Source organism: Astatotilapia calliptera, chromosome 2 (genome assembly GCF_900246225.1).
Source record: "Astatotilapia calliptera chromosome 2, fAstCal1.2, whole genome shotgun sequence".
Classification (NCBI taxonomy): Eukaryota; Metazoa; Chordata; class Actinopteri; order Cichliformes; family Cichlidae; genus Astatotilapia; species Astatotilapia calliptera.
Genome location: NC_039303.1, coordinates 8,371,819 through 8,399,083, shown reverse-complemented (window position 1 = coordinate 8,399,083; position 27,265 = coordinate 8,371,819). Strand labels below are relative to the sequence as shown.

The window sequence follows — 27,265 nt, the reverse complement described above, 5'->3', positions numbered from 1 at the left end:
ATCTTAGTCAATGTTATGTCATTCATGATTGACAGTTCCTCCATCCCATGCATCTATCTATCTATCTATCTATCTATCTATCTATCTATCTATCTATCTATCTATCTATCTATCTATCTATCTATCTATCTATCTATGTACAAACAAAATTCAGTTATTCATTTTTTTCAAGTAAGGTGCATATTTTATCTCTTTATAATTAAAACAACTTGGTGATCAACACAGTTAAATAAAAGTACCACAGGCACTCGGTGAGGGCCTTATACAATGTGAGAGATTTTTTTATATTTAAAACAATGATTAAAAACAAATAAAAGTAAACACTAAAGTTAGTTAAAAACAGTAAATGTAAGATTGACATTGTGTAAGAGAAGAGATAAGTGGAGATTGAATGAACAAATAAGATATAAACTATAAATCAAAGAAAAACATTGGGATCTTAACCTGACAGGTGTGCTCACCTGTCATAAAATGAAAGTGTTCATACCTGTCTAGTATAATTAGCATCTCCACAACAGGAAGTACATTATATTGAAAAACTGGATTGGATATGAGCAGAACCAGTCTTTGTAATGACATTATTGTACCGGTTTGTACCGTTCGTTTTGGCCCCCGGGCCACATGTTTGACACCCTGGCTTTAAAGCGAAATAACTGTTCCATGAGAAAATAATTCATCTGCAGTTGTTATTCCGCTTTTATATTGAACCACCTGTTTGTACACAATGAAGAGCGACCAAAGGTTGAAAACTACAAATCCCAAAAAGCTTTGCGCCACTCATTAGCGTGTGTTCTGCATGCAGTGGGGAGAAATGTAGAGTGTTAGGAGGCGGAGAGTCAGTCTGCTCACTGTGGAGCTGTGTAGGGGCAGCAGGAGGAGCCGACACCGACAGAAAGGAGCGATTCAAAGAAAGACGTGAACGTTGCTCAAATGCACAAAATTGGGCTTTGAATTACGCCGGGAGCAACGGTCGTGTGGTTTATTCGGAGCCTTTGGTTTGGACAGAAAGGGTGTAGACTACGGACACGGCAATCCCCTTTACCCCCCCTAAAACAGCGAGAGGAATCGGAAAGAGGTGAGAGGAAAACCGTTTGGGACTGTGAGACATTTAAAACTAGCGAAGACAGAGAAACGCTCCACAATTGGCTCAATTGAAGTTGAAGGAACAGTTCTGGTGGGCTGTAGGAACATGACCGTCTTCAGTTAGCCTTTATATGATTTTTTCCTTCTTAATAAATGCAGTTGTTCGCCGGTCTAGTCATTTTTTAAAAGCCCCCATAGGTGTAAATTGTATCCCATTAGAAATGGGTGAGGTTTGTCTGCTATACAAAAGACTTGCGCTTCCTTTCCAGTCAGCTGAAGTGAATTTATGTCGTTTTCTCTGATGGATGTATTTTTTTGTTTGTTTTTTTGGTCGCCTTCCGTCTTAAGACAGCTAAGGTTTGATGTATTGAACACTTATTTGGAAGGCTTTGTGTTGACGGCGGGGAGCGCCTTAGAAAAACAGAAATGTGGAAATGCATAGCAGCCCGTGTAAACCCTTGTTATTTGGCAGTGTTACAAAGTAACCAGCAAGACTACGTGTGTGCGCGCGCACGTGTGCGTGTAAGCCTCTGGGTGTGTGTAAGCGTGTGATTTCTTGGCTGGGGAGACTGGGGAATATTTGCATTTGGTCCAGTATAGAAACAACAGCGATGATGAACAACTAAATAGGAAGATGGTTAAAGTGCAGCTGACCACCAAAGTGCCAGAATCTTCTCGGTGAGAGCTTCAATGGGCCTTTTTGCCCTCTAAAGTTTAATCATTGCTGCAAAACCTTAGAAAAAAGCGGTTATGTTACATTTACGCCCATGTTAACGACCTTTGTACGTGCAGGAAAGGGGGTCCTGTTACTTGGACTTTATTCCCCCTCACAGTTCAGGACGGATGTGGACTGTTTGGGATTTAAAGCCACATAGGAAGGAAGAGGGGATCAGTGGATAGACTAGAGAAACTGGACGAACCCCTGCCAAGAATTTAGTTGCAGGGCAGGCAGGCAGTGATGTGGGATGTGGAGGATGAAAGCACCGAAAAACCAGCTTGCCCACCTCTTGTAGCTCACTAAATAGAGTTCACTCTTCTTTGTAGGCTGGAAAATATCTGTAAAAGTACTGTGCATGATGATAAATGGTGTCAAGCTGCTTCAGCTTATATGGAGACTCTTTAGGGCAGTAGATGTGTAAATAAATTACGCACTTGTGTTTTCCACTGCCTGCTTCTAGGAGAGTAAACTATGTCTCATCAACTGCTTACTTGACTAATTAGGACATATTGATGATTTTTTTTAAATTTGTGTCTTCTCATTTTGTTTCTGTTTTCCAGGGAAGGAGGCAGGCTTAGTGTGTTATTGGAGAAAGCCATTCAGCACTGGCAGTCTATTCCATGTTAATGTAATGGAAACACCCTTTTGGTCGGTGGCATCTGAAATGCATCAGTGGAAATATATCAGTAACTTCCATGGCTAATTCTATCAAGCAGCGGTGGCTTGAGTTTGCCAGTGGATGCACTCAAGAGCCGAGTGCCCTGCCATGCCCAGCGCCATGCTAAGGCAACACATTCATAATAACAAGGAGCACTTAGTTCAACCAGTGGGGAAGCTATGGAAAAAGTTGGTGGAAAATCTATGGTTTAAACCTCAATTTTAAACTTCCTTTTTTCAGTTTGACCTACATTTTCTCTAACGCTTCATAGCTCAGTTGCTTTTCCTGCCATCCACAGCGACTCTGCTTTTTTCTCTACTTTTCATCCAGCTTGCCTTCACTCTCGCTGCTTCTTAAAACCAAGGACATCTAAAGTGCATCCTTCTTTTGCACCTGACAAAATGGATGTTCGAATTTAAAGCCAGCCTTTGTTGGAGATGAAAATGTGAAGGGGCGTAATGAAGGGAACCTGAAGAGGAGGAATAGGTGGAACAGCAGCACTAGATCAAAATGGCCCAAACCAGTTTGCTGAAAGGGAAGCGCTTTTACTGCCGGGAGTGGGTATTCCATAAGATCCAGCATTGCCTCCAGGAGAAAACCAACAACCTCAGTGGAGTAATCAGCACTCCCAGTAAACAGCCCCCGTTGGCACCTGGTGGTAGTACGTCCAACCCTGGCACCCTCACAGCAGGATCTGCAAAGTCGGGTAGCTCCTGGGGTGTGTTGCTGGTGGGAGGGCCAGGGAGTGGGAAAACTGCACTGTGTACAGAGCTGTTATGGCCCACATCAGCCCAGGGAACCCACCGCGGTCTACACCAGCAAAGCCTGGCTTTCCACTTCTGCCGGGCAGATGACTCGGACACGCTGTGCGTCGGCGGTTTCATCCGAGGTCTGGTGGCTCAGATTTGCCGCAGCGGGCTACTGCCAGGATATGAGGAAAAGGTGCGCGATCCGGCTGTGCAGAACACTTTGCAGCCTGGAGAGTGCGAGAGGAACCCCACAGAGGCTTTCAAGAGGTAAAGACACACACACTCACACAGTTAAAGTATGACTGCAAGCAGATGATTTCACAGATTAGCACCTCTTTATAGTGAGACGGATAACTAATCCATGTCGACAGGACCTCATTCTTTGCTTAATCAATTAGTCAACATTGATAATAAAAGCAAATTTTGCAGCTTGCCCAATGTGACTATTATCTGTTTTTGTCAGCTTTTATCTCATTGTTAAATACTGGATGATTAGACATGTACACCACCATCCTGTTTTTCAGTCTCTATCAGTTTTTTCCTGTTGATTCATTAAAAAAAATAAACTGATGCAGTTATATATCTTACTGAAACAGCTACCTATTGCAGCACTGCACAAAATTACCTGAATTATGATTCCTTTTTGGAAAATATAAATCTGCCTATTAAGTGTTTCTTCATATCTTCTTGCAACTTTAAGTTTAAAAAAAAAAGAAATGGTTAAAAAAACGGTGTTTCAGGTAGTAACGGAAATCTAGGAATTTGGTTTGACTAGAAATGTAAAGTGCAGTCAGCCCATCCCCCCCAAACCTACCCTCTCCACCTCCTGACCCTGATGCACCTCCCCCCGTTTATTTTTTTTTTCCCTGCACACACTCATGACATAGCTCCGCCCCAGTAGCCTCTCCAGTTATTTCTTGTCATGGTTTTGTCTGTCCCCCCCGTGCGACATGCTGGGTGGGACTGTCCCTGCTTGGCTTCGGATTCAGGAAAGGTCAGATATTTTTAAGTTGTAGCTTAGCTCACGAGGTGAGAGACTCATGAGAAAGAAGCTTTGAAGTAGCACTGACTCACTGACCTGGGTGAACTGAACTGTGATTGTTAGGTTCACCTGGGTCAGTCCAACACTGTGCAAGATGATGAAGTGCACATGTAAGGCTGAAGTACAGTAGGCTTGTGGGATTCGAGCACCCTGCCCGGACATGTAATACGATCAAGATGGACTGTTATTGCAGACGGGGGCTTTAAACGGCGCTGCGTGTGTGCGTTACTTGCACGACTTGTCTACACAGTATAGGTCAGGCCGTCTATGCAACACAGGCTGGAATGCAGCACTGTACACACACGCTCACGTTTCTCATCTGGCCATCTGGTGATGCTTATTGTACCATCTCAGCATCACACACAGGAAGAAAAGTAGGTCAAATGTTCAGTAAGGTAAATCATTTTTCAAATACTCACCAGAGTCAACCTAACCCACTTTTTTTTTTTTTTTTTTTTTTTTTAAACCCACTCATTCCTAAGGGAATGCTTGTCTTGTCATCGTCTTGTAATCACAAGGCTTCCACCAATGATTCAGACTTCAGTTTGCCCCTCTGAGGTAAAACACAGGTTATCATAGAAACATTGAAAAATAGACTGAACCCAACAGGGACAGATTTTTCACTTCAGCTCTGCTCTGTGTCACTCTGAATGTTGAGGGCCTTTTGCGGACACTTCACTGAACCCAGCCTCGTTAAGCAAATATTCTGTAACACTCGAGACCTCAGGCTTTAAATCTGCAGACAACAAAGGCACAAGGCTTATTATCTCTGACTGTTGTGTTCGTCAGCCACATAAACAGTTGAGTAAATGCCTTATCGCCATCTCAGGTGTAAAAGCATCCCAGGCGCTGTTGTACACAAAAATCTGAACAGATCCCCTGCTGATCGAGATGCTATCTGGATTCAGGAAGTCAAGATTGCATCTGGCAGTGGCATTTAGAAAAGTACAAAACAAAGAAGGACGTGGAACAGTGTTATTCTATGAGTAGTAATTTACATCAGGACTAACGTTTACACAGGGATTCACATCTTGTTTTGATTCAACTACCTTTGGGTTCACATTTATTGCAATAAAAGTCACACAAGTTTCATTTAGTTAAGGGTCTTGTTTAACACGTTTTTTTTTTTTTTTTTTTTTTTTTTTTGAGGAGCTGTTGACCCCCTCCTCCTCCTCCCCTGCCTTCCAGCTGTGATTTTAAACATTACCTAGTGAGTGAGTGCAAGAGGCCCTGCAAAATTCTTTGGCCTAGTCAAAGACAAACAAGTCAGTTTTGGTAGTAATCACCAGCACTGTGTTAATACAATGGGTTTACATGGGTTTACGTCCACTTACTTCCACTCCGATACCACAACTAACCAAAATTTGGACATTTTAATAAATCCCTGCACATTTTTATGTTGTAATCCTTAATTTCAGTGTTTTATTGCTGACAGGTTACAAACAGATGTAGCATGAGCAGTGACTTTAATAATAAGAAGCAAATGTACTATTTAAATGAAGAATATCTTCAAAGTAGAGTTAATTTTTAAGTATCACTAGAACAATCTTGCATTTTAAGATGGGTCCTGTGGACATGATGATTAAATTAACAATAAATGGCAATCAAGTGAATAAACAGAATTAAAGCAAGTTCTTAAAATTTACCTGATTATCTACTCATTGATTCATTGATTGGATACTTATCTGTCGGTCCAGTATCTCTGTTAAAGGACAGATCAGTTCAGTTTTGATGTTAGTTCATGTTTACTAGATCAGATGTCAGCAGTGCATCCGTAAACCTGCGTGTGGAGCACGGAGAGTGCTAATGACGAAAGGTCAGGACTTTGGAGGCATTTCACGCTGGCACACAACAAGTTTTGTTCATTTCTTTGCAGTTGTTTGTAACTTTACCGATTCAACAGCAAACGGTGATTCGACGATGACGGAAAAGAGCAGTCGATGGAGGTTTTCCTTGTTTCCCCCGCTCTTAAGTCCAATTTGCTCAATCGGATGAATTTCCATCTTAACTCATTCACTGCCATTGACGTCTATAGACGTCAATTGAAAAACTTACGTTGACTGCCATTGACGTCTATAGACGTCAATTACGTTTTTCAATGGGAGGGGCTAGAATACGTATGTACATTTTATTTTTTCATATATTTGTAAATAAATTGTTTTGATAAAACATAACCTTTCTCAGTGTTATTTCTGTTTTATAGAAGTGAAAAACTATTTTATATGTTAGAGGTGTCACAAAGCAAGAAATATTAGTGTCAAAGGCACTTTTCTGCTTGAAATGTATTTTTCACAAAAAGCACGTTTTCTCCCTTTTTTTGGTCAAAACAGGCATTTTTGGTGGAACCCACCTCTCTTCTACAGCTGATTACTAAAGAATGGAAAATGGTAGAAACAAGCTTTTTTTTTTTTGGATGAAAGAAGAGAGTCTGTTCTTCATTTTGGTAGGTTCAGCGTTTATATGATCATAACACACAGTTTTCTGTGGCTCTTCAAAAATGAGTAAAAATGCTCAAAAACCCTGGCAGTGGGGAGTTACCTGATTTGAAAATGGCTGGCAGTGAATGAGTTAACCTGTCTGTCAACTGCTCTGTAAAGTTTGCAAAGGAGCAAGTGGTGAAACAGAGAGCAGTGGAGGCAATACAGGAAAGAGGCACAGAAAAGCAATAATTCAGAAATCTACATGGGAATTTATGCTTTCAAGTTTCTCAAATCCTGTTTTTTTTATTTTTAATTTTTTGTATGTTGGATAGACAAAAACATCTGAAATGCTTTTTCTGAGTTTTTTTGGCCTAAAATAATAGAAAGGAAATAATCCGAAGGTCAGTAAAAAAAAGAAAAATCTGTGGCCTTAATCGTAACATTAACAAAAAAATCCTTTAATAGATTATTATCATGACTTTAGTTCTTTTAGCCAGACTTTCTATAAAGTCTTTTTTAATTCATGCCTGCATCAAAAGGCAGTTTCACCTTTTAATTTGCCCTTTGTGTGCTTCAAGTCTGCCAGTGCCAGCGTGTGTCTTGTTCAGACAATAAACTTCATAAAATAAACTTTGGTACATTCACTGCTTGCCGTCAGAGCTATCTAAAGGCTTTGACACTTGAGTTGCAGTGTATCATCAAAGATTCGACTTCCAGACAAAGCCAAAGCACATTCCTCTGTCTTTATCGCTTCTTCTGTAGTCTGTGTCTTAGCGCTATCAAAGGCCACTGCCATGTTTTGACTGGAGTCCTCCCGTTTGAATCAGTTTGTGATTTTTAAACAACCAGTCAGCCTCCTGTCATCCAACATGCGTCACTTTCTCCCTTCAGGACAAAAGAGCTGGCTTCGAATAGGTGGAATTAACTCAGTCGCGTTGGTCAAATGACAGGCAACAGTTGCTTTTTTTTTTTTTTTTTTTCCCTGATGGGACAAAGCAGGCTTTTAGTGTAGGTGTGACTTATATGTGGATCTGTTATAAGGCTATTATCCAGTAAGCAGGAGTTAAGTTTGAATTGCAGCTGGATGAGTTTCTATTTTTATAGAAAGGGCACAGACTTCAGAAATGATGAATGACTGTGGCTTTAACTGGTGAAAAAGATTTGAACTTTCTTGGCAATGTTTTATTCCCTGAAGAATTGTCTGTGGAAGAAATTGATGATGCAGTTTTGAGATTTTCCTAAAAGATGGTTAGAAATGTTGATTTTCTGGCAGCTTCATCAGACGGTTCTTTGTAAAAGATTTTGCTTGTTGCTTTGTTCCAAACAACTGTTGATACTCTGGAAAAATAGTCACATCAGTCAAAGCTAAAGAAAAATTAGATCAGCTGTTCTTGCCTCCGGTGAGATCATGAATATTGTTAAACCTTTTTTTTCCCTAGTCATTTTTTTTAGACAGTATTGCAACAATGGGATTTCCTTTTTAAGCATCTTGACATGTGACCGATTATGCCAGAGAGATAAATGTAGTGACGTTTGCGAAGGCCTCTGATCTGATTGTTACCTAAACAAGAGAAAGCTTTAAATAATATAAAATTAACGTAAAACTGTGACCTCACCCATATTGGCTGCCCGAGTCTGAAGTAAAACTAACCAAGCGGGAGCTCTGCGGTGTTTTTTTCTCTTTGTGTTGACTTTTTGACTGTTACACGTTGGGCGGCCGTGCTTATTGGGGTTAAGGGACCTTAAATGAAAGCAGCTCGCTGGCTTTCATGTGGTGCACGGCTGTGGAAAACTCGCTGCAGATTAGGCCCACATTTTAGAAACCAAAAAAAGACTCCCAGTGTGACGCATCAGCTCCAGTAGAGCAGATGAGGAGAAATGGCAGCACTGGTGTGGCTGCACCGATGACTCAGCAATCTAATGCCAACGTCTGTCTCCACACCACCGGCTATGTGTGTACTTTTTGTTAGAGCTTATTTGTTTGTGGATATGTCTGCCTACATGCTGCATGTGGATATACAAAACTGATTCATGTAATTGTTACCCTCACACACTCACAGTCAGCATTGCTGCAAGTTTATACTCATTCATGAAGTGGAGCTCCTTTCTGATTGTTCATTTAGTCTACAGAATATTGGATAATTGTGGAAAATGTAAATCATGTTTGTAGAACCCAAGATTAAATCTCCATATGATCTCACAGTCTAAATAAAAGTCTCTAATTTATTAGGGCTTGGAACAGAGGAAAACAGCAAATCCTAGCTTTTTTCAAAGCTAGACTTGCTGAATGTTTGCCTGACATATTACTTAAATGGTTAAAGCCCCTGAAAACTTGATGAGTCAGTTACAATTTGAAACTTTCAAATTAAATACAAGCAAACTTCTAAGACTTTCTAGTGTTTGAATGGTTTAAAGAAAAGGGTTAAAAACAAACTGGACAAGTCTTCTGTGGCTCATCCGGATTGTGTGGGTGTGTTTTAAACCCGTTTGATTGATAATGGTCTGGAAACCTAAGCAAACAATCCCACAACTGTCATCGCATTTTGCTGCAGAACCCTGATTGGTAGAGATGAATATGAGATCACCTTTTTCCACCAGAGTTCCACCCACTTGAATTCTAAGGAGCTTGGAAGAAAAGTGTCTGGACTTCTTTAAGTCTCCTTGAAGATGTTTCACCTCTCATCCGAGAAGCTTCTTCAGTTCTAAGAGCAGTTGGTGGAGAGTCCCAGTTTTTAAGCCCTACCACATGTGGGACCACCACATGTCCCAGTGGATACTGGACTACCTCACAGAACGTCCACAGTATGTGAGGACACAGGGCTGTGTCTCTGACATGCTGGTCTGCAGTACTGGGGCCCCACAGGGAACTGTGCTGGCACCGTTCCTCTTCACCCTCTACACTGCACACTTCTCCATCAACTCCCCACGCTCCCACCTACAGAAGTTCTCTGACGACTCTGCCATAGTCTGCCTCATCACAGGTGAGGACGACTCAGAGTACAGACAGTGGACTCTGGACTTTGTTGACTGGTATCAGCAGAACCACCTGCTGATCAACGCCGGGAAAACCAAGGAGTTGGTGGTGGACCTCTGGAGACGCAGACCCACCACACTGACACTGGTGAACATCCAGGGAGTGGACATTGAGATAGTGGACTCTTATAGGTACCTGGGTGTTCACCTGAATAATAAACTGGACTGGAGCCACAACACTGATGCTCTTTACAGGAAGGGTCAGAGCAGACTCCACATGCTGAGGCGGCTCAGGTCATTTGGAGTACAGGGAGCGCTTTTAAAGACCTTCTATGACTCTGTGGTGGCATCTGTCATTTTTTTTACAGTGTTGTATGTTGGAGCAGCGGTTTATCGGCAGCTGAGAGGAAGAGGTTGGATAAACTCATCAGGAAGGCCAGCTCTGTTCTGGGATGCACCCTGGACCCAGTGCAGGTGGTGGGAGACAGATGGACTCTGGCCAAAATAACATCTCTGATGGACAGAGTCTCCCACCCCATGCATGTAAATGTTGCTGAACTGCAGAGCTGCTTCAGTGACAGACTGCTGCATCCTCGATGCATGAAGGAGTGTTTCCGCAGGTCCTTCCTCCCTGCAGCTGTCAGACTGTACAATCAGAACTGCTCCCAACAAACATAGATGTTTACATCTGTGCTGAAACTGCAATAAGTTAATTAACCGATTCGGACTACAACCTGGTTTACCTCTTATCTGTAGTTATCTTTATTTAATTTAATAACTGTACAGTACTCTCTGTATATAGTAACCATTGTCCTTAATGTAAATATGTAAGAAAAATTGTGTATCTTTCTGTTCTGTGTCCTGTGTACTGTTTGTTTGTATATGTGTCTTTTTGGCTGCTGTTACAACCAAATTTCCCCTTGTGGGACAATTAAAGGATTATTCTATTCTATTGAAGTGTATTCGAGAAACTTAAAGAAGTCCAGATGCTTGTCTTTCCAAGCTCCTTAGCTTACGATGACCTTGACGGACACCCACTTTCAACCCATCGAAACAACTAAGGACCAAAAACAAAGACAAATTTTGCTCATTGGAGCACTTCTCGGGGGCTTTAATCGAATATTGAGATTATTTTTAGAAAGCAGAAAGCTTCAGCATCACTCTGCTGCCCTTTGTTACCAGAAATCTGTGAATCCAGGTAAAACCTCTGCTTGAAGGTTTACCTGTCAGTGCTGAAATCCTTCCCATTGTGTGTATTTGTGTGCTTAAGCTGCATGGACCCAGCTGTGGGTCTGTGTACATCTGTGTGTGAAGAGAGCAGGAGCACAGCAGAGTACTGGATGAGGACAAGAGGGAGGGGAGGGGAGGGGGGCCCAAAAAGGATAAAATTTCAGATTCCTTTGACGGTATTGGATAGCTGGCCAGGAATGCACACCTCGTCTGGGTTGGGAAGAGCTCGGGGGGGATTTGGAATAGTTATGGTATGAGGAGGTATGCATGGTGGCAATGAAAGAAGTGTGTTTACACTTTGTCAAATCATTAAAGAGCATCATTATATAGATGCATAACGTTGAATGAGGAGATCCCGTTTTATTATAATTTACCAAGAAATTGGTCCATTTTGAACAACTACAATTGGAATTACTTTGGGTAATAAGTTGACTATAATACTCTCACACAGTGAACAGTGTAGTCATTGTGTGTGATCAGTCTCGTGAGATGCTTTCAAATAAAAAAATAAAAGTCATAAGACTCACATTTTAGTTAATCTAATCTTTATCACTTTAGCAATGGTCTATTAAGAAGATTCTTTTCGGACTTGCCTTTGAAAGCTGTAGCTGTTTTTGCATGAAAGCAACTTGGATCTCTTTTCATATGCTTCTCACTTCCCCCTGACCAAGCAGTCTCCAACACACCATTTCTCGGTCAAGCAGGAGGCATTTGTCTGCTGAGGGATTCAGCGCAGAATTGATCGTGAAAATCCATTAAGAAGAGATCAGATTCTTGCATTGTCCAGCAGGTTTAAAGAACCGCTGAAGAGAACACTTTTCAAATACTTACAGGGCTTTTCTAAAATGATTTTTGTTTTGTTACTTTTGTGTTATGTCAGATAATCTGCCTTCAAGGTTTATACACCTGTTTTGATGCCACAGGCTAAAGCGTGGCCTGAAGTGGAGCATGGCTGAGATGTCGGAGCCCTTTTCCCAAATCCTCGGATACTTAAGACGTCAATATAGTAATTCATTTTTCTACCAATGGCACAAGTAGGTGCAGCTTTTCATGCTGTATGCCCACATTATAGCCTGACATAAACCCCCACCTATTGCAAATGTGGTGAACACTATACAATGTTCAAAAAATAATGCTGTCTCAAATTACTCTAAATAAAAGAAGAAATACACCAGATCAGCTACGGTCTTAGAGTTGTCATTAAGCTGTCAAAAATGATACTCACATATTTTGTCATACTTTTTCTGTTATTGTTTTATGGTTGTCCATAAACTGCCTTTAAAAAATATTTTTTTATAGGGAATCTTTTAAAAAATATATAATTCAATTGAAAAATTAATAAATTAAGATGTAAAGGGTGGTGGTGGACACAAGTTCATCAAGAAGAGGAGTTGGGCCCTAACTAGGCTTTGTTTTGACTCTAAAGTCTGCCTCGCAAGGGCAGCCGCCGGTCGTTGGCAGTCTGCTTCCACCTGGGAATGTCTGCGGGGGCAGATGAGGCGAAGAGAGAGCCCCAGGAGGCAGTGGACTCAGATGCCTGCTTGAGACATGCTCAGCAGCCAGTGGGTGAATATTAGAGAGCTGGTGCAGACATCTGAAAGTTGGATTGGGTAAGAGACCCTGAACAGTTTGGAGACACTAAGGAACCAATAACCCACCTACAGCTTTAACTGTGAAACTTTGAGAGATTTACGTCCTGTAGATGCGTCTTGTTGACCGAAGGCTTTCCGTCATCCTGGCTGAAGCTGCTCTAAGCAGCAATTGAGTTTAGTGTGGGTTTGAATTTCTCTGCTGTAAAGGGAAGGTGTGCGCTTGATTTGCTGCAAGTGCTTCATAGCAAAATTTAATGCAAGACAGTAATAATTTTCGCATTATTCCCACTTCCATAATCATTCAAAGCAGAACTGATACTTAAATTATTTGGTCACCCAGCCCCAGGTCTACCTGCAGTTCTGGCAGTAGTCATATGTCTGTCTGGTTGTGGATGGAAATATTTGTCAGAAGTTGATCCCTTTTAGTTGTGATGGTTGGAGCCTTTGTGGATTGGGGTTTTCAGTTAAGATGCTAGTTACCCTTAGATTTAGACAAGGTCACACTTCCACAGTTAGCTCATTCCTCCACCTGACAAAAATAATGTCTCTCTTCTGAAAGGCTGTTGAACTCTCACCTTTTTCCTTCTGAAAGTAACACTGGAAATTGAATGCTCACTAAGAATTTGTTGGGATGAGTGAATTCACATGAATGCCAAGGTTTTCTAGCTGAATACTGGATTGTGAGGCGATAAGGTTGTTTGCTTTTCTTGACAGTGGTTTATTTGCTGTGGCTGATGAGTGTAAAATTTCAGTTTCTGTTATTTGATGTGGTATTTTTTTCTATTTTAGATAAATTAGTCCTGAACACATTGATATTTTGTAAGAAATCTGTTTAATATATTTACAGGATGTAAACACAATCTTAGAGGCTCTACAGTTGGGTATCTCTATTTAGATTACACGTTTACTGTTTTTTCTAAGAGACAACTCGAATGTCTTTTTGCTGATTAGGCAGCACTAAATGTACCATACTGGTGCACTTAGTGCAACATACTGGTGGCTTTGTCAGGCTAGACATGTACAGAATGGTGCGTTTTAAGCAAAATGTTTGTGTGGGTGTGCTAATGTGGTTCACGATGACATTATTTGAAAAGTCAAAGGATCACCGAAGTTAATAGCAGCCATCTTAGTTGGCTTTTTACTCCAAACGGGAAATGTCAACCTCAAAGTGGTGTTGGAATAAAAGTGAAGGGATCACCGAAGTCAACAGACTGTGTCCTTTGGGGACCTGGAATGGCAATCCATCAAGAAGTAATTTAAATACCCAAGTCAGGAGTAAAGTGGTGGGATAAATAATAAATTGTCATAATTTTTTTTTTTTTAAATCGAAATTATAAATCTATTATAATTCAGCCCTGTCCATGAAACAACATACAGTCCTGCAGAGTCTTGTGAAAACTAAATATATCCTTACTCTCTTAATTCCTATAGAATCAGTAAGTAGTAGCCATGTGCTGATAATCAAATGGACTTGATTACTTGATCATCAGCGTGTGTGATATTGTGCCATTTACAGGTCAGGAGAGTTCAGATGTGTCTTAACACAATTCCACAATCTTCCCAAGAGGGGATGTCCCCAACAGATTTATCTAAAGGTTGGACTATGCAGTCCAAACTTTAGGTAAACCCCAAAAGCATCGGGTCTCACAGACTACAGGCCTCAATTGGCATATTAAAAGTTGATCACGGCACAATTAAAAATTGAGTCAACAAGGATGGCTTGCTTGTAAAGGTTGTCAAGCGAAGGCCTCTTTTCTCAAAAAACAGCATAGCAGCACATTTTAAGGCTTGCCAACCTGGATCTGAATAAACTAATAGACCGCTGTGTCCTTTGGAGAGATGAGACCAAAGTGGAGATGTCTGAATTTAAGGCAAAGCACCACTTTGGCAAAAACCAAACGCTTATTGTCATCTCGGTTGTTGGCAACTGCAACTGACAAAGGCTACCTCATGTCATCATTATTGGCTTAAACTTCTCATACCACCTGTCAAGCAAGGTGGCCGAGGGGCAGCGAAATTGGTGATGGGCTTTTTTGCGGAGTTGATCATGAACTGTCTCGTAGCTAAAAAGAACTATGATTAAATGCCTGTGAACCTCAACGGACAGAAGTAATGTTGAAATGAAGAGAATTCATCCACCACGACATAAGAGACTGATAAGTCATTCAGAAAATGAGGAGAATAAGTTATTGATGCGAAATGAGGTTCTGCAAGCTATTGAATCATGGGCCGTACTTGCTTCTTACAAGCTCACATAGAGAACGAGAAGTGTGTGCAGAGTAGCTTTATGTCAGGGGGGATGTTAATAAAATGGTGCCGTTAATCAGAAAAATGTCATGACATGTTTTAAGCTCATATTCCACTCCAACAAAATACAGTTGTTTGAGTTTAATAGGGATTTTTTTTTTAACATCACCTAATTCTCAGTCATTTTGAACAAATGATTATCATGCCCATTTCAGTATTTTTGAAAAGCAACTAGTTTTCTGCTGCAAGGTTGACATCCTCAGAGGATTATCTGTCTAATAACTCAACTCAAATTAATGTAAATATGCCAGTCCAAAGCTTACATAAGTGCTGTTCTGCTCCTGTGTAACCACTCTGGATCAGACCACATTTTTTTGTTTTTGTTAAAGCTTAAAAGTCCAGCTTTTTTCAGTGCATAAATGTTTTCCCCAAGTCTGTAATAAACCCATAGAATTGCAATTTATGTCCAATCAGATGAAACTGGAGTTGGATGATAACAGATTGAGCAGGAAACAAGACCATATGGTCGATCCCAACATAATGGGATGAATACAGTTAAAGTGTGTGAGCCTCTTTGTTCAGAACATTTTGCCCACAGCACCAGTCACTCTTATTGTTCTTGTCAGTGTGATTACTTTCGACGGGATGATTGCAGTAATATAATTCATAATGTACGAATCGCAAAGGAAACTGTGAGCAAACGATCTGCAAGATAGTCGTCCCTTTCAGTTTGGATGAGCCGGTGTATGAGTCAGCTGATGTCATTGAGCTCTGTGGTATTAAATTGTCTTGACTTTGCAAAGATGCTAAGCAGGCTTCCTCCAAATTGACTCAATACTAAATGAAGAGAGAGAGGGGTTTTTTTTTTGCTTTGTTTTTTAAAAGCAAAGGCCTCGCTTCAACTTTTGTCTTTTTAAGCCATTATGGAGGAAAGCTTTGTCGGTATCTCTCCGTGTTGTGATCTGTCTGAAGCTAAGAGCTAAACTCCGCTGCTGGTTATTCTTCAATTAACAGAGCAGTGTCAAGGCCATGCATGGATCTTATTTTCTAATCATAGTTTTGGTGTGCATACAGTGTGTGGGTATGGGCTAGCTCTCTAAAATGAGCTGCGTAAATTTACAAGGCACTGGCTCGGTGCCCAGCGCTGCCTTGTCGCCCCAGACATCTTCACTGGAAGCTTCGCTTTGACCATTGTGGTGGGAGTGACGGCTGCTGCAGTCGCGAATACAACATGACAGATGGTGACTGTGTTAGGTGCATTTCACATCCCCCTCTTCTACTTTTTCTTTTCCTTTTTGCTCTAGACTTAAATGGCAATTGGCATTGGGTTGGGCATATGTTAAGGATTTGAACAAGAACTAAAAGGTTGGTAAAAAAGTCAGAGACCACCATGTGAAGCTTAAATACTTTTGGTTTTCTGGTCCAGGTATGCTGCAGGTTTGTCTGGCAAACTAAATCAGCTTTTCCTGAGCTCATTTTCTCTCCATGTCCCACATCCCGCTAAGTTTCCTTTGTCTGCAGTCCTTGTCTTTTGACTCTTTGACAGCCCGAAAGTAGCTGAATAGTGAGAGAAGAATGGCTCTTTGTTTCGACCGCTTGCTGTCGCTGTGGATTTGATTGTCTCAGTAGGCAACATGGCCTCAAACATGACTATTCACACACTGACACACACAGTCACCCCTGTGGATGGACATTCCTTTTGGCAGGGCTCCCAGATGGCACTGCAGGTTCTGTGCGGGCTGCGACCATAAGAAGGAGTGATTGACTGTGTTTCTCAAAGGCTGAGCAGCATCACACTGGAGTGTGAAGGTTATAAAACCATAACTCTGTTTTGTTTTGTTTTTTTGTTTTTTTTTTGTCATTTTTTTGTTTTTTTGCTGTTGAGAGTTCAGATTTCTCTGTAAAGTCTTCAACAAAAGTTGAAGATTCACAGAAACATGTATAACTATTGATTGTTGACTTTGGACGGATTTCATCTGGTACTGAAATGACCAATTAAAAGAGAACAAACTTTTAATTCCAGCTTTTTAATTATGATTGATTGCTACTTTTCCAATTATAACATCAGTAATTTGGAGGTTATGTCTGTTTAGAAAAAAGAACATATTTTGAAGAGATTGCCTTGGGCTATCGAAACAACAATAGAATAGAATAGACATTGGATTTGCTTTTAATTTCCTGAATACTAGAAGTTAGGGTGTTATACGAGTCCCATATTGTCAGATTTCTGTATAACATAAAAGTACCGTAATTGTCGGGCTATAAGCCGCTACTTTTTGCACAAGCTTTGAACCCTGCGGCTTTTAGTCAGGTGCGGCTTTTCTATGGATTTTCCATGATTTTTGTGATATCATAAGACGATTTGTTTTGTTTGTTCCGCTGTTGTACGGCACTACGTTGCCTGGCGGAAGGATCGGGGTTCAAGAGTGGTATGTTAGTCACATGTCCGTCCACCAGGCAACGTAGTGCCATACGAAGTAGCACGAAAAACAAACTTCAAAGTAGCGCTACGCATTCAGCGGGAGGCGTGGATGACGAGCGGCGATAAACTTGCGAAAAGCAAGTTATGCCCAACTCCACCGGTGGATTCTGACAGTGTGGAAAAGTGCGAAAACATCCACGATCACCAACGGATTTTGAAGGGCTGGACTGCTGCATGATGGAGAGGAGGACACCGCCACGGCCCTTCTGAGGGTGTTCGACTCCGACACTGACAACGAGGATTTCTTTGGTTTTGAAAGTGACAACGAAGGAGAGAAGCGGAGAGTGGATGACGAAGCCATCCTGAGCCAGTTCGTTTCCGACATTGGAGAAGAGGACTTTGGTGGTTTTAGAGCGCAGGAAGAAGAGAAAGATGGTGAATGACTGACTTTTCTTCTTGTTAAAGCCGTGTCACTGCACCTGAGCCTAAAAGGTAGTCCGAATCTATTTTTCTGGTGTGCTGTAGGTTACTGTTATGTACTACATGTGCAAATATGTACCCATAACTTGTTTTTCAAAATATTAATAAAAGGGGTGTGTCTCCAAACAGCCATCTCTTTCCTGACAATTCCCTTTGTGCATATTCTCTTACATATGATAAGTCAACATTGAAACACCTGCGGCTTTTAGTCAGGTGCGGCTAATGTATGTACAAAACAGGATTTTCCCCTGATTTTAGCTTGTGCGGCTAATATTCAGGTGCGCTTTGTAGTCCGGGAAATACGGTATTTATTTTATTCTATCAGAGTTTTGGGGAATTTTTTTTTTTTTAGTCGAAGTTCTTTTAGTATTCAAGAAGAATTAATTGTAGAAGTGGCGTCTTTTGTATTTTAGACTGAAATTGCATCCCAAATAACATGGCTTTTCCTGCACTCATGTTCATTACGGACAATAAATTGAAGTAAAATTTAGGTCTTGAATGGTAGAACCTCAAAAAGGGAATGTCTTTGCAGCCGCAGGGTTAGTAACAGGCTGTTGAACATCCAAAAAAACATCTTGTTAAAACTGCGTCTTGGTGTTTTATGACAACGCTTACAAGCAATGTCAGTTCCATTAAAGAAGAGTGGTAGTTAAAGAGACCATCCCATCATCCGGAAGGTGACTGATTTTTATCTGCGCGGCAGCTACCCTAAAAGATCCTCAAATGCCCCGCAGCCACGTCTACTCTTGAGTCAAGTTTTTATGTTGAGTAATCAATTTGTTCAACCTCCTTTAAATGTTTAATTAACCTAGACCCAGAGTAAAATGTCACTAATATGAAATCCTCAGATCCTTTATCACAGCCAGCTGAGCTGGAAGCAATTTTGTGAGTATTAGGAGATGACATTTTCCCCAGGCAGACATCTTATGGGGGATTCAAACTAGTTGCAGTCACAGTGGAACAGAAGTCCTGCGAACAAAAATTAGTTCAGTGTACATTTATGTGTGATCTGCATATTAGCCTTGAAGCAGAATCATGCCTCACTTACATTTGGACTTTCATAAACGGTTAATGTGGCATATGCTTAAAATACACATTTGCTTTCTTACTGAATGCTACAGTTTTTTTTTGTTTTTTTTTAATGGATGTTAATGTTCAGGCATCAATTTTAATGTTATTGGGAGATCAGTTGAGATTCGACTTGAAGAAAATATCCATGTTTAGTTGTGGTTAAAGTTGCAAAACACTTTTCTCCTTCCGCATCTTTGGCATAATCTCAAAGCTGAAAATCTAGTTGTCGGGCAAAGTTTTTTCACTGGGGGGGGGTGGTAGGCGGACGAATTATAGTGATTGTATCATCTGTAAATCTCTCTTTGAGCGCAGATCATCGGTAGCAGGCCTGTTAATGGATCCAATTTGAGCTGGATGGAGATGTACTTAAACACCTTTGCTCTCCCTATTTAAACAGTTTAACTGAAATTGGTTGTGTTGTGACTCTTGTGTCCTTGTAAAGCCACTGTTTCACTGTATTAGACCAACTGTTTGTATTCATCTTGAAGCGAAGCACTTGCTGTGCAGAGAATGTCAATAGTATGTTTATTACTATTACTAACAGTTTTTATTTCATAAGCATGAATATCTGAGCTCATTAGAAGGGGAAATAAAAACATGCATCACTTTCTGGGTAAATAAGAGTGAATATAGAATTTAGCTAGCTAAACCAACATAAAAAAATAAAAGTGACAATGCACTGACCTATCAAGGTTTAGGTAGTTTTTTTTTTTTTTTTTTTTTTGGGGGGGTTTTTTTTTACTCTTTATGTCAAGATAGGTTGACAGATGATGTCAGGACAGAGTCTACATGGATTAGGATGTTTGTAGATGACCCTGATCTGCAGTCAGAGTAGGGAGCAGGTGGAAGATGGTCTGGAGTGTTGGAGGTATGCTCTAGTGAGAAGTGGAATGAAAGCCGGTGGAGGCAAGACAGAATATGTGTGTGTGAATGAGAGGGAGACAGTTGTAACAGGGAAGATGCAAAGAGTGGAGGTACATGACTTTAAATACATGCTACAAAAAGACAGGAGGCCGAACTGGAGGTGGCAGAACTGAAGATTTTAAGACTTTTACTGGGAGTGGCCAACAACATTACATTAGTGTACATTGGAGGGACACCACAGGTGGAGCTGGTAAAGACGCAAGCTTAACATGGTTTGGACATATGTAGAGTACCAAGGCTGTTTGATATGAAGCTGCTAGGCAGGAGAAGAAGCAGAAAATTAGAAGATTCATGGAAGTAGTGAAAGGGAACATGCAGATGAGTATGCTAGAGACCAGAATCTGCAGTGGCAACCCCTGAAAGAAGATGATTTATGTCATCAATTGAACAAAATCAAAAAGATGAAAACATTGTAACAGATTTTTTTTTTTTCTTTCTCCTTCCATGTCTCATCCTTTTTCATCAGGTGTGTACTCCTGCCTCTCTTGAGTGTGAAGCCTCCTCAGCAGGCACTCTTCCTGCTTGTGGACTCCATTGATGAAGGCAGTCAGCTGGGTGAGGGGGAACAGAGGTCCTCCCCAGGTTCTCCCAGGACCATTGCAGAGCTCCTGGCCAGTCACCATGAGTTTCTGCCTCCTTGGCTGCTGCTCATCTGCTCCGCACGACGACAGAACAAAGCCATTACCAAACTGTTCACAGGTAAATGGTTCAACTTTTCTCGTTGCTCAGTTAAGATAACTGTTCTCCAAGTGTAGAGGCAATTTTCCAAAAGCTTTAGGGTGTTACATGTAGTTTTTTAAAAGTCAATACATCATTGTCAAAATCACTATGATACCATTATTACAACTGAGCTGAGCTGCTGAAAAGAGACAGTTTGATGTATGAGAAAGTACTTGCAATTGTCAGTACTGCTGTATGCTTGTTCCGCTTGATGGCAACCATTTTTCAGATTTAATAATACACATTTTGACAAAAAAAATACAGCAGTTACAAACAAAGCCTGCAGCATCATTCTTTTTTTTTTTTTTTTTTTTTTTTGTCACTGCTTCGAATGCTTTCTAACATTATGACATGCCTGAAGGGATTAGTCACCACTGCAGACTTCTGTAAGAGATGCAGCTTTTCCTTGTCTTGTGACACTGTACCATACCCACTGCTATTATCTCCTTGTCAGGCCAGCAGCCTACTCTGTGGCGATGAGCTGGCATAACATTAATCAAAAACCTAACTGTGTGGGAGGAAGTTGCCTCTGCAGACTCACATTGCTGCGTGTCCCCCGTCTACCTTTCCAAAGCCATTGAATGTGGGAGCTTCTAGTGCCCTCACTTTACCTTTTTTACTGTTACACAACATCCCAGCAGTCTGAATAGTTGTGCTGCTCCCTCCTCAGGAGGTGCTTGCGGTCAGATTTGGGGATGAACAAGCTACATGCGTTCTTCCTTTTGTTCCTGCATAAATTATGAAATGCCTATGTTTGTATGATCAAATTCTCCAAAAGCAGTTCTATTTGTAGTGCTGATATTTCTATTGATTTTATATTGGATCGGGTATGATCGCGATTAGGTCTCTGTGCATAGTATGTACAGAAATGCATGGTAACAATATAATGTGCGCCTAAAATCCTATAAAATTAATAGGACAGGTAACAAGCATCCTTCTTTAATATCTAGTCCCAGCAGCAAATTAATTTGCTTGGCAGTCTGTTCATGTTCTGGCTTGTCTTCAGTGGATTATGTTGCTTGCCTCTTATCATTTTAGATAATACAAATAGTATTCCTGTATATATTCCAAATTAAATGCAACAGTGTAATTAGAATTAAGAGGTCACGCTCAAAGTTGTTTTCAGGACTCTTAAAATATGCTTTTCATATATACAGCAGGTAAAGTAAATCATGAACGCGTCACCAGTTTTCTTAGTAACTATATTTCTAAAGGTGCTATTGACATGAAATTTTCACCAGATGTCGGTAACCCCTCAATCCAATTCACACATGCAAAGTAATCAAACTATAACTGTCCATATTTTAAGTTGTTTGCAATAATGAGACATGACACAGGGAAAAGCTGTTGAACACATGAAGAAATGGAGGTGCAAAAAGACCTAGAAAGTCATGACAGCAGCTGAAATCTATCAGTAATTAGAAAGCAATCCTGCCACTTAATGCTAATGAATAACAGCTGGTTCAGTCCCTATAAAAAGGTATCTCATTACCAAAGATATACAACCCATGATGGGTAAAACCAGTGAGCTCTTGCAAGACCTTGCAACCTTATTTTTGCAACAGATACTGATGGCATTGGTTGCAGAAGAATTTCAAAACCACTTGAAGATTCCAGTGAGCGCTGCTGGAGCCATAATCCAGGAGTGGAAAGAATATCATTTCACCATAAACTGGCCACGACCAGGTTCTCCCAGCATGATTTCAGACAGAGGAGTGAAAAGAATTATCAGATGAGCTTTCCAGGAGCCAAGGACCACTTGTGGAGAGCTACACAAAGAGTTGGAATCAGCAGGAACAATTGTTTTAAAGAAAACAATAAGAAATGCAGTCAACCACCATGGCCTGTATGCACGCTCGCTACACAAGACTGTTGCTAAAGAAAAAGCATGTTGGAGCAAGTTTAAAGTTTGCTGAGAAGCTCAAAAGGCACTGCATAACATCCCAAAAGTAAATAAGTTTGGAGGTGGGACCATCATGGTGTGGGGCTGTTTTCCAGCATACGACAATGGCACGCGTCATATAATTAAAGGAAGGATAAATAGAAAACATATACAGAGACATTCCTAATAGGAAACTGCTGTCGTCAGGAGGGTGAAGACTAAACGAGGATGGATGTTTCACCAAAACAATGATCCCAAACACAGCTGAGGAAACTGTGTTGGTTTCAGAGAAAGACAATAAAGCTGCTAGAATGGCCGAGTCAAACACCTGCTCTCAATCCAATTGAAAATCTATGGAAAGAACAAAAGTTCATAGAAGGGGTCAAGGAAACCTTCAGGTATGTGTGTAAGAATGGGCCAAAATCACCCCTGAGCAATGCATGAGAAGAATTTCTCTATACAGGAGGCATCACCAAAGGCTTCTGTACAAAGTATTAAATACATTTCAGTAAGTGTGTTCAATACTGTGTCATTTCTCATTATTACACTTAATTTTATGGACATCTATGGTTTGATTTCTTTGCTTGTGGGGCTTGGATGGGACATCTGGTGAGAATTTCATCTCAATAGCACATTTTGTATTAACTTAGAAAACTGGTAACACATTTAGTACTTATTTAACCCGCTGTAGGTCTCCTGCAAGAAAATGAATTGTCAGCTATTTTGATCATTATTTCCGTGCAAAAGTTCCAACCACTCCATGGGTCTAGTTTCTCCATTGTGAGTTTGTTTCTTAGTCATTGTTTGTATAAGAGTGGAAACAGGAATTCAGGACACTAGAGTCTCACTTTGAGTCGTTCGTGGGCATCGTGCATGTAATTCAACAAACCAAAAGTGATGCAGGCTGCCCACTTCATAATTTCAAAGACACGCCCACCCACGCTTTCCTCTAACTTAAAAGGTTCTGTGTAGGAACCCGTGTGGATTGGTATCAGTTTAGTTTAAAGCGTTTTCCAAAACTTTGTGTCCACAGACAACACAGATGGAAGAAGTTTTATATTTGATTTTCTTTCGGCAGCAGTTTGTGTCTGGCCCAAATCATTAATTTCAATAGTGAGATTTTATCTGGTGTGCACTTCATGTTCAGAGCGGACTCAGCAGGGGAACATAGTCTTAAAAAACATTTTCGTCTTTGGTATATGTTTTTTTTTTGTTTTGTTTTTGTTTTGTTTTTTACTTGTTAGTTCTATTTCTGCTTGTTGCACCTCTTTTGTTTGTACTTGTCTGTTGTTTTTGGTTTTGTTTTGTTTTTTAATATATGGTTTGAGGTGAGTTTCATCGTGGAACAATCTGATAAGTGGCAGTTATCTTCTTTTTCTCCATTTTTGAAGCTCATTCTCTCTTTACTGCCTCTTTGATGATGGCCAAGCTTTTGTTGAGCTCTTACTCCAATTGCCAAGCAATTGGTTCAAAAAGATTAATCTACTTTTGAAAAGAGTGCCAACCTCACATATGAGATGTGATGTCCCTGCTTGAAGGGAGTGAAGGACATATTTGGTTTTGTTTTTCCTTTCCGTTTAGACTTGCTGATGTCTTTTTATTTCTATGAACATATTCCACAGTTAAAGAACTGAAATAAAAGGTATTATCTAGTCTATGCACTGAAATCCTCCTGCAGAACTACAGTAAGCCTTGATCTAATGCTTTTAGCGGTGTCTTTGTTTTGTCTGGATCCAGTCTTCCGCTTTTAGTCCAGTGCTGGAAATTCTTCTACAAGACTGACTTTTTCTTTTTTTCCCATCACACTTAGACGGATGTGGACTTGCACACACACACACACTCACTCACAGTGTATTCTATTGCCTTTTGTACCTTATTATTAATATGGCACTATGAATACTCCTTATTCATGCAGCAGTGGACTGAAAATAGACCAAAGAACTTTAGAGTATCAGACTGAGGCCAAGTGTCCCCTAAAAATATCTTGCATATTGTTTACAATTTAGAGATGGCAGTGACCTGCCAAAAGCGTCCACTTTCATGCTTGCTGCAAAGCAAACTACTATTTTATATGAGCGTCCGTTTTAGTCGCAGTGGAGGTTGTCAGTTTCCCAGTATACTCTGGTTTGTGGTAATGCGAACTTTGTGGTTTTGTAAATACAGTGCTGATAAAGTTTGAGGAATGACCTTTAACCACAAGGTTTTGAAGGGAGCTCACTGGACCTGAATTTTGGTCCTGTATTTCTAAAATGACTAAAAGAATTCAGACTCCTTTTATGTGAGTAACTCAAAGCTTTCTGTTACCTTTGATTTTTGCAAAATTTGCTTCAGTCTGACTCACAGCAAGTGCATTCAGCTGGAATTTCTCATTTAATTTTTTTTAAGGAGATGACTTTATTCCCCAGGAGCAAAACTCAGAGTTCCTTGTCTCTTGCTCAACTGTTATTCCTTGTGTCTATCTCTGAGTGGAATGTGCTTTGGGAAGTTTTCAGCACCTCAGAGACCGAACAGGAAGGAGGCATACTGACTTCTGCTGCAGAATGCCTCACTCACATCCGCTTGGCTAATGCCTCACAAACAAAGAGTGGTCAGTTTGTGAGGAGTACAAGAATTTTGCACAGTATCCCTCTGGCAGACCCGTGTTATGTGATCATTCCGATTCGAATAAGCGTCGGACTTGTTACCTTTGACTTGGACTAAAATTTCACTCTTGAGATGCAAATTGTAGCGAAAAAAAATCCTGCTTTTTCTGACTTTACCTTCTCTTTGAGCTGTGCTACTGTAAGGGCATTGTAGCGGTAGTGCAGTGGAAACACTTAGGCAGCGATTTTGGTTGGGAGCCGGGTAGAATCTGTGCCAATTTATCAAGGCCATCCAGCAGAAGGTGGAGCAGGGACAGAGAAAAGAGGGCTGTATGAAGGTGCAAGGTGGGGGTTGGCTGTTTAAATACCCCCCCCCCCCCCCCCCCCCCCCCCCGTTGTGTGTGCGTGTGTGTGTGTGTGTATTTTTTTCAGCTCAAACCTCAATCTCTTGCCATCTTTTTTTCTTCCTACTTTGCTATTGGTCTCATCGAAATACTTACAGCCCATTTTTAAATCATAGTTCCAACATAGCATTTGAATCAGACTCATGTGATTTTTTTTTTTTTTTTTTTTTTTTTTTTCCCATCTGTCACATGAAAGCATCACTGGACTGTAAGGGCTCCTATCCGAACAATACTGTTTGATTCATACTTGTTAAAGTCACTGTTTCTCAACAGGCATGTATGTGTGGGGGCTCGAGAGAGTACTGCACGGACTACATGAAGGTGTCTGATCAGCTGATGAATTTTTTTTTTTTTTTTTTTTTTTTTTTTTTTTAGGGAATGGCTCATATTGACATTTACTTCTGGAAAAGCAAGGCTTCATTTTTCATTTCTTTAAGTAAAAATCCCTTCTTCTTCCCAGTCAGAAAGTGTGACATCCAGCCAACAAGTCATTTAAGGTCACAGTTGTAGCACGGTGACGACATTCCTGACAGTGACACAAAAATGCAGACAGGGTTGACTCATCAGATCAAAGTGTAAATCCAGTCTGGTGCTATAAATAGAAAAAATATATACAACTGGACTAAGGTAATAATCACTGCCATCTCTTACTTGTAAACGATATGGGGGGGTATTTTTAGCAGACACTTTGCCTCAGTCTGATAATCTAAAGTCTTGGTTTGTTCTCTAGGTACAAAGTGCTTAAAATTATGTTTTATAATTTATCAGAAATGAACTGCATCATTAACTTTTTGCTAATAACTTTAAAAAATTTAGATAAAACATTTTTGGTTAAGAACCAAACAAAAATTTTTAAGATTAACAGGCCACAGCGTCTCAGATACATGTGTATCTGGGTCCTGTATACTGTCACTTCAATTCACTCTGTTTACCTTTCTTTTGCCAACCTTGGCACAAACATATATGGGCAGTACTTGTGGATGGAAGTCTTGCTGTCCTGCAAGACTCCCACTGGAACAGTGAGGCAAACCTCTCCACCAATTAGCATCCAGAAAGGGCTGTGCAATGTTCGAGCTGTACGCTGAATATTTCATTTGCTGATGATTACTGCTGAAGCTTCTGCACTCAAAAATCATAACTCCTACCTAATGTCCATATTTTAGCTTATTTTTTTTATTTAATTCAAGTATTACCGGCTAACAGCCAACCTTATGGAGAGCTCAAGGCATGTGTTTTTAAGATCTGAGATAATCAGAGTGAGGAGAGAATTGCTACCGAAATCTTTTCTTCTGTCTGCAAGCATCTTCTGAATAATCCTCGAGTACAGAAGGAGGAAGGTAACTGTGATAGAGCCTGTTTTAAAGGAAACGCAAAACAAAACCTCGTGCAAGCTGTATTTAGGATTTTGAGTGAAAAGCCAACATGAGCGAGGGATGAGGAAGGATGGAGAAGGCATGGAGTGCCAGTAGTTATAATAATATAGTATCAGTGTGCTCCTGAAGCTGTGAAACATAATGACTCCCCTTAAACAAGCACATTCCTGCTCAGGAGAGTTACAGCAACTTCAATTAGATTGATTTCCACTGTAATAAAATACATAATTATTTTAACTCCTTTCCCGATTTTACTTCTTCAAGTGGGTGAAAAGGAGCAACGTTGCCAGCGTTAAGGGGGGCCTACCAGTCAAAACTTGGAAAGTAGCCACCACAAAACCTCACATAAAAGCTTGTCTTGGTTATGAATCACAGCTTTAATTAATACGGTTATACCCCAGCTTAGTCTTAGGAATGTTACAGGAGTGTGTGGCTGCTTTAAAAAGACACTCATCCTTTGAGACATTTTGATGGTGGGTTTACTCATTTCCTTCCCAACGTGACACATTTGCTCATGCTCGTGAGGATTTTTGTTTTTAAAAAAAACCAAGAGTAATTTGCAGGACTGCTTGCATATAGATAAGTCATTAGATTTCACAGCTATTGTGTAGTAAAAGCTACACTTTCAGGAAATTGTGCTACTCTGGGGTGGGACTGTGTTTCTGTTTCCTGTATTTGTGTCTTTTTCGGGTGAG

The 27,265-nt window shown here is 40.5% G+C and overlaps 1 protein-coding gene across 1 annotated transcript in view; it reads left to right on the top strand.

Moving 5' to 3' along the window:
- Nucleotides 1-785: 785 nt before the first annotated feature.
- Nucleotides 786-27,265, top strand: part of ankrd50 (ankyrin repeat domain 50) — a 38,498-nt gene continuing 12,018 nt past the window's right edge. The window contains exons 1-4 of the mRNA XM_026183518.1: nt 786-1,075; nt 2,362-2,647; nt 2,790-3,475; nt 20,076-20,308. Coding sequence (XP_026039303.1) covers nt 2,970-3,475; nt 20,076-20,308 — 739 coding nt within the window. The 5' untranslated portion in view covers nt 786-1,075; nt 2,362-2,647; nt 2,790-2,969. The remainder of the gene's footprint in view (nt 1,076-2,361; nt 2,648-2,789; nt 3,476-20,075; nt 20,309-27,265) is intronic.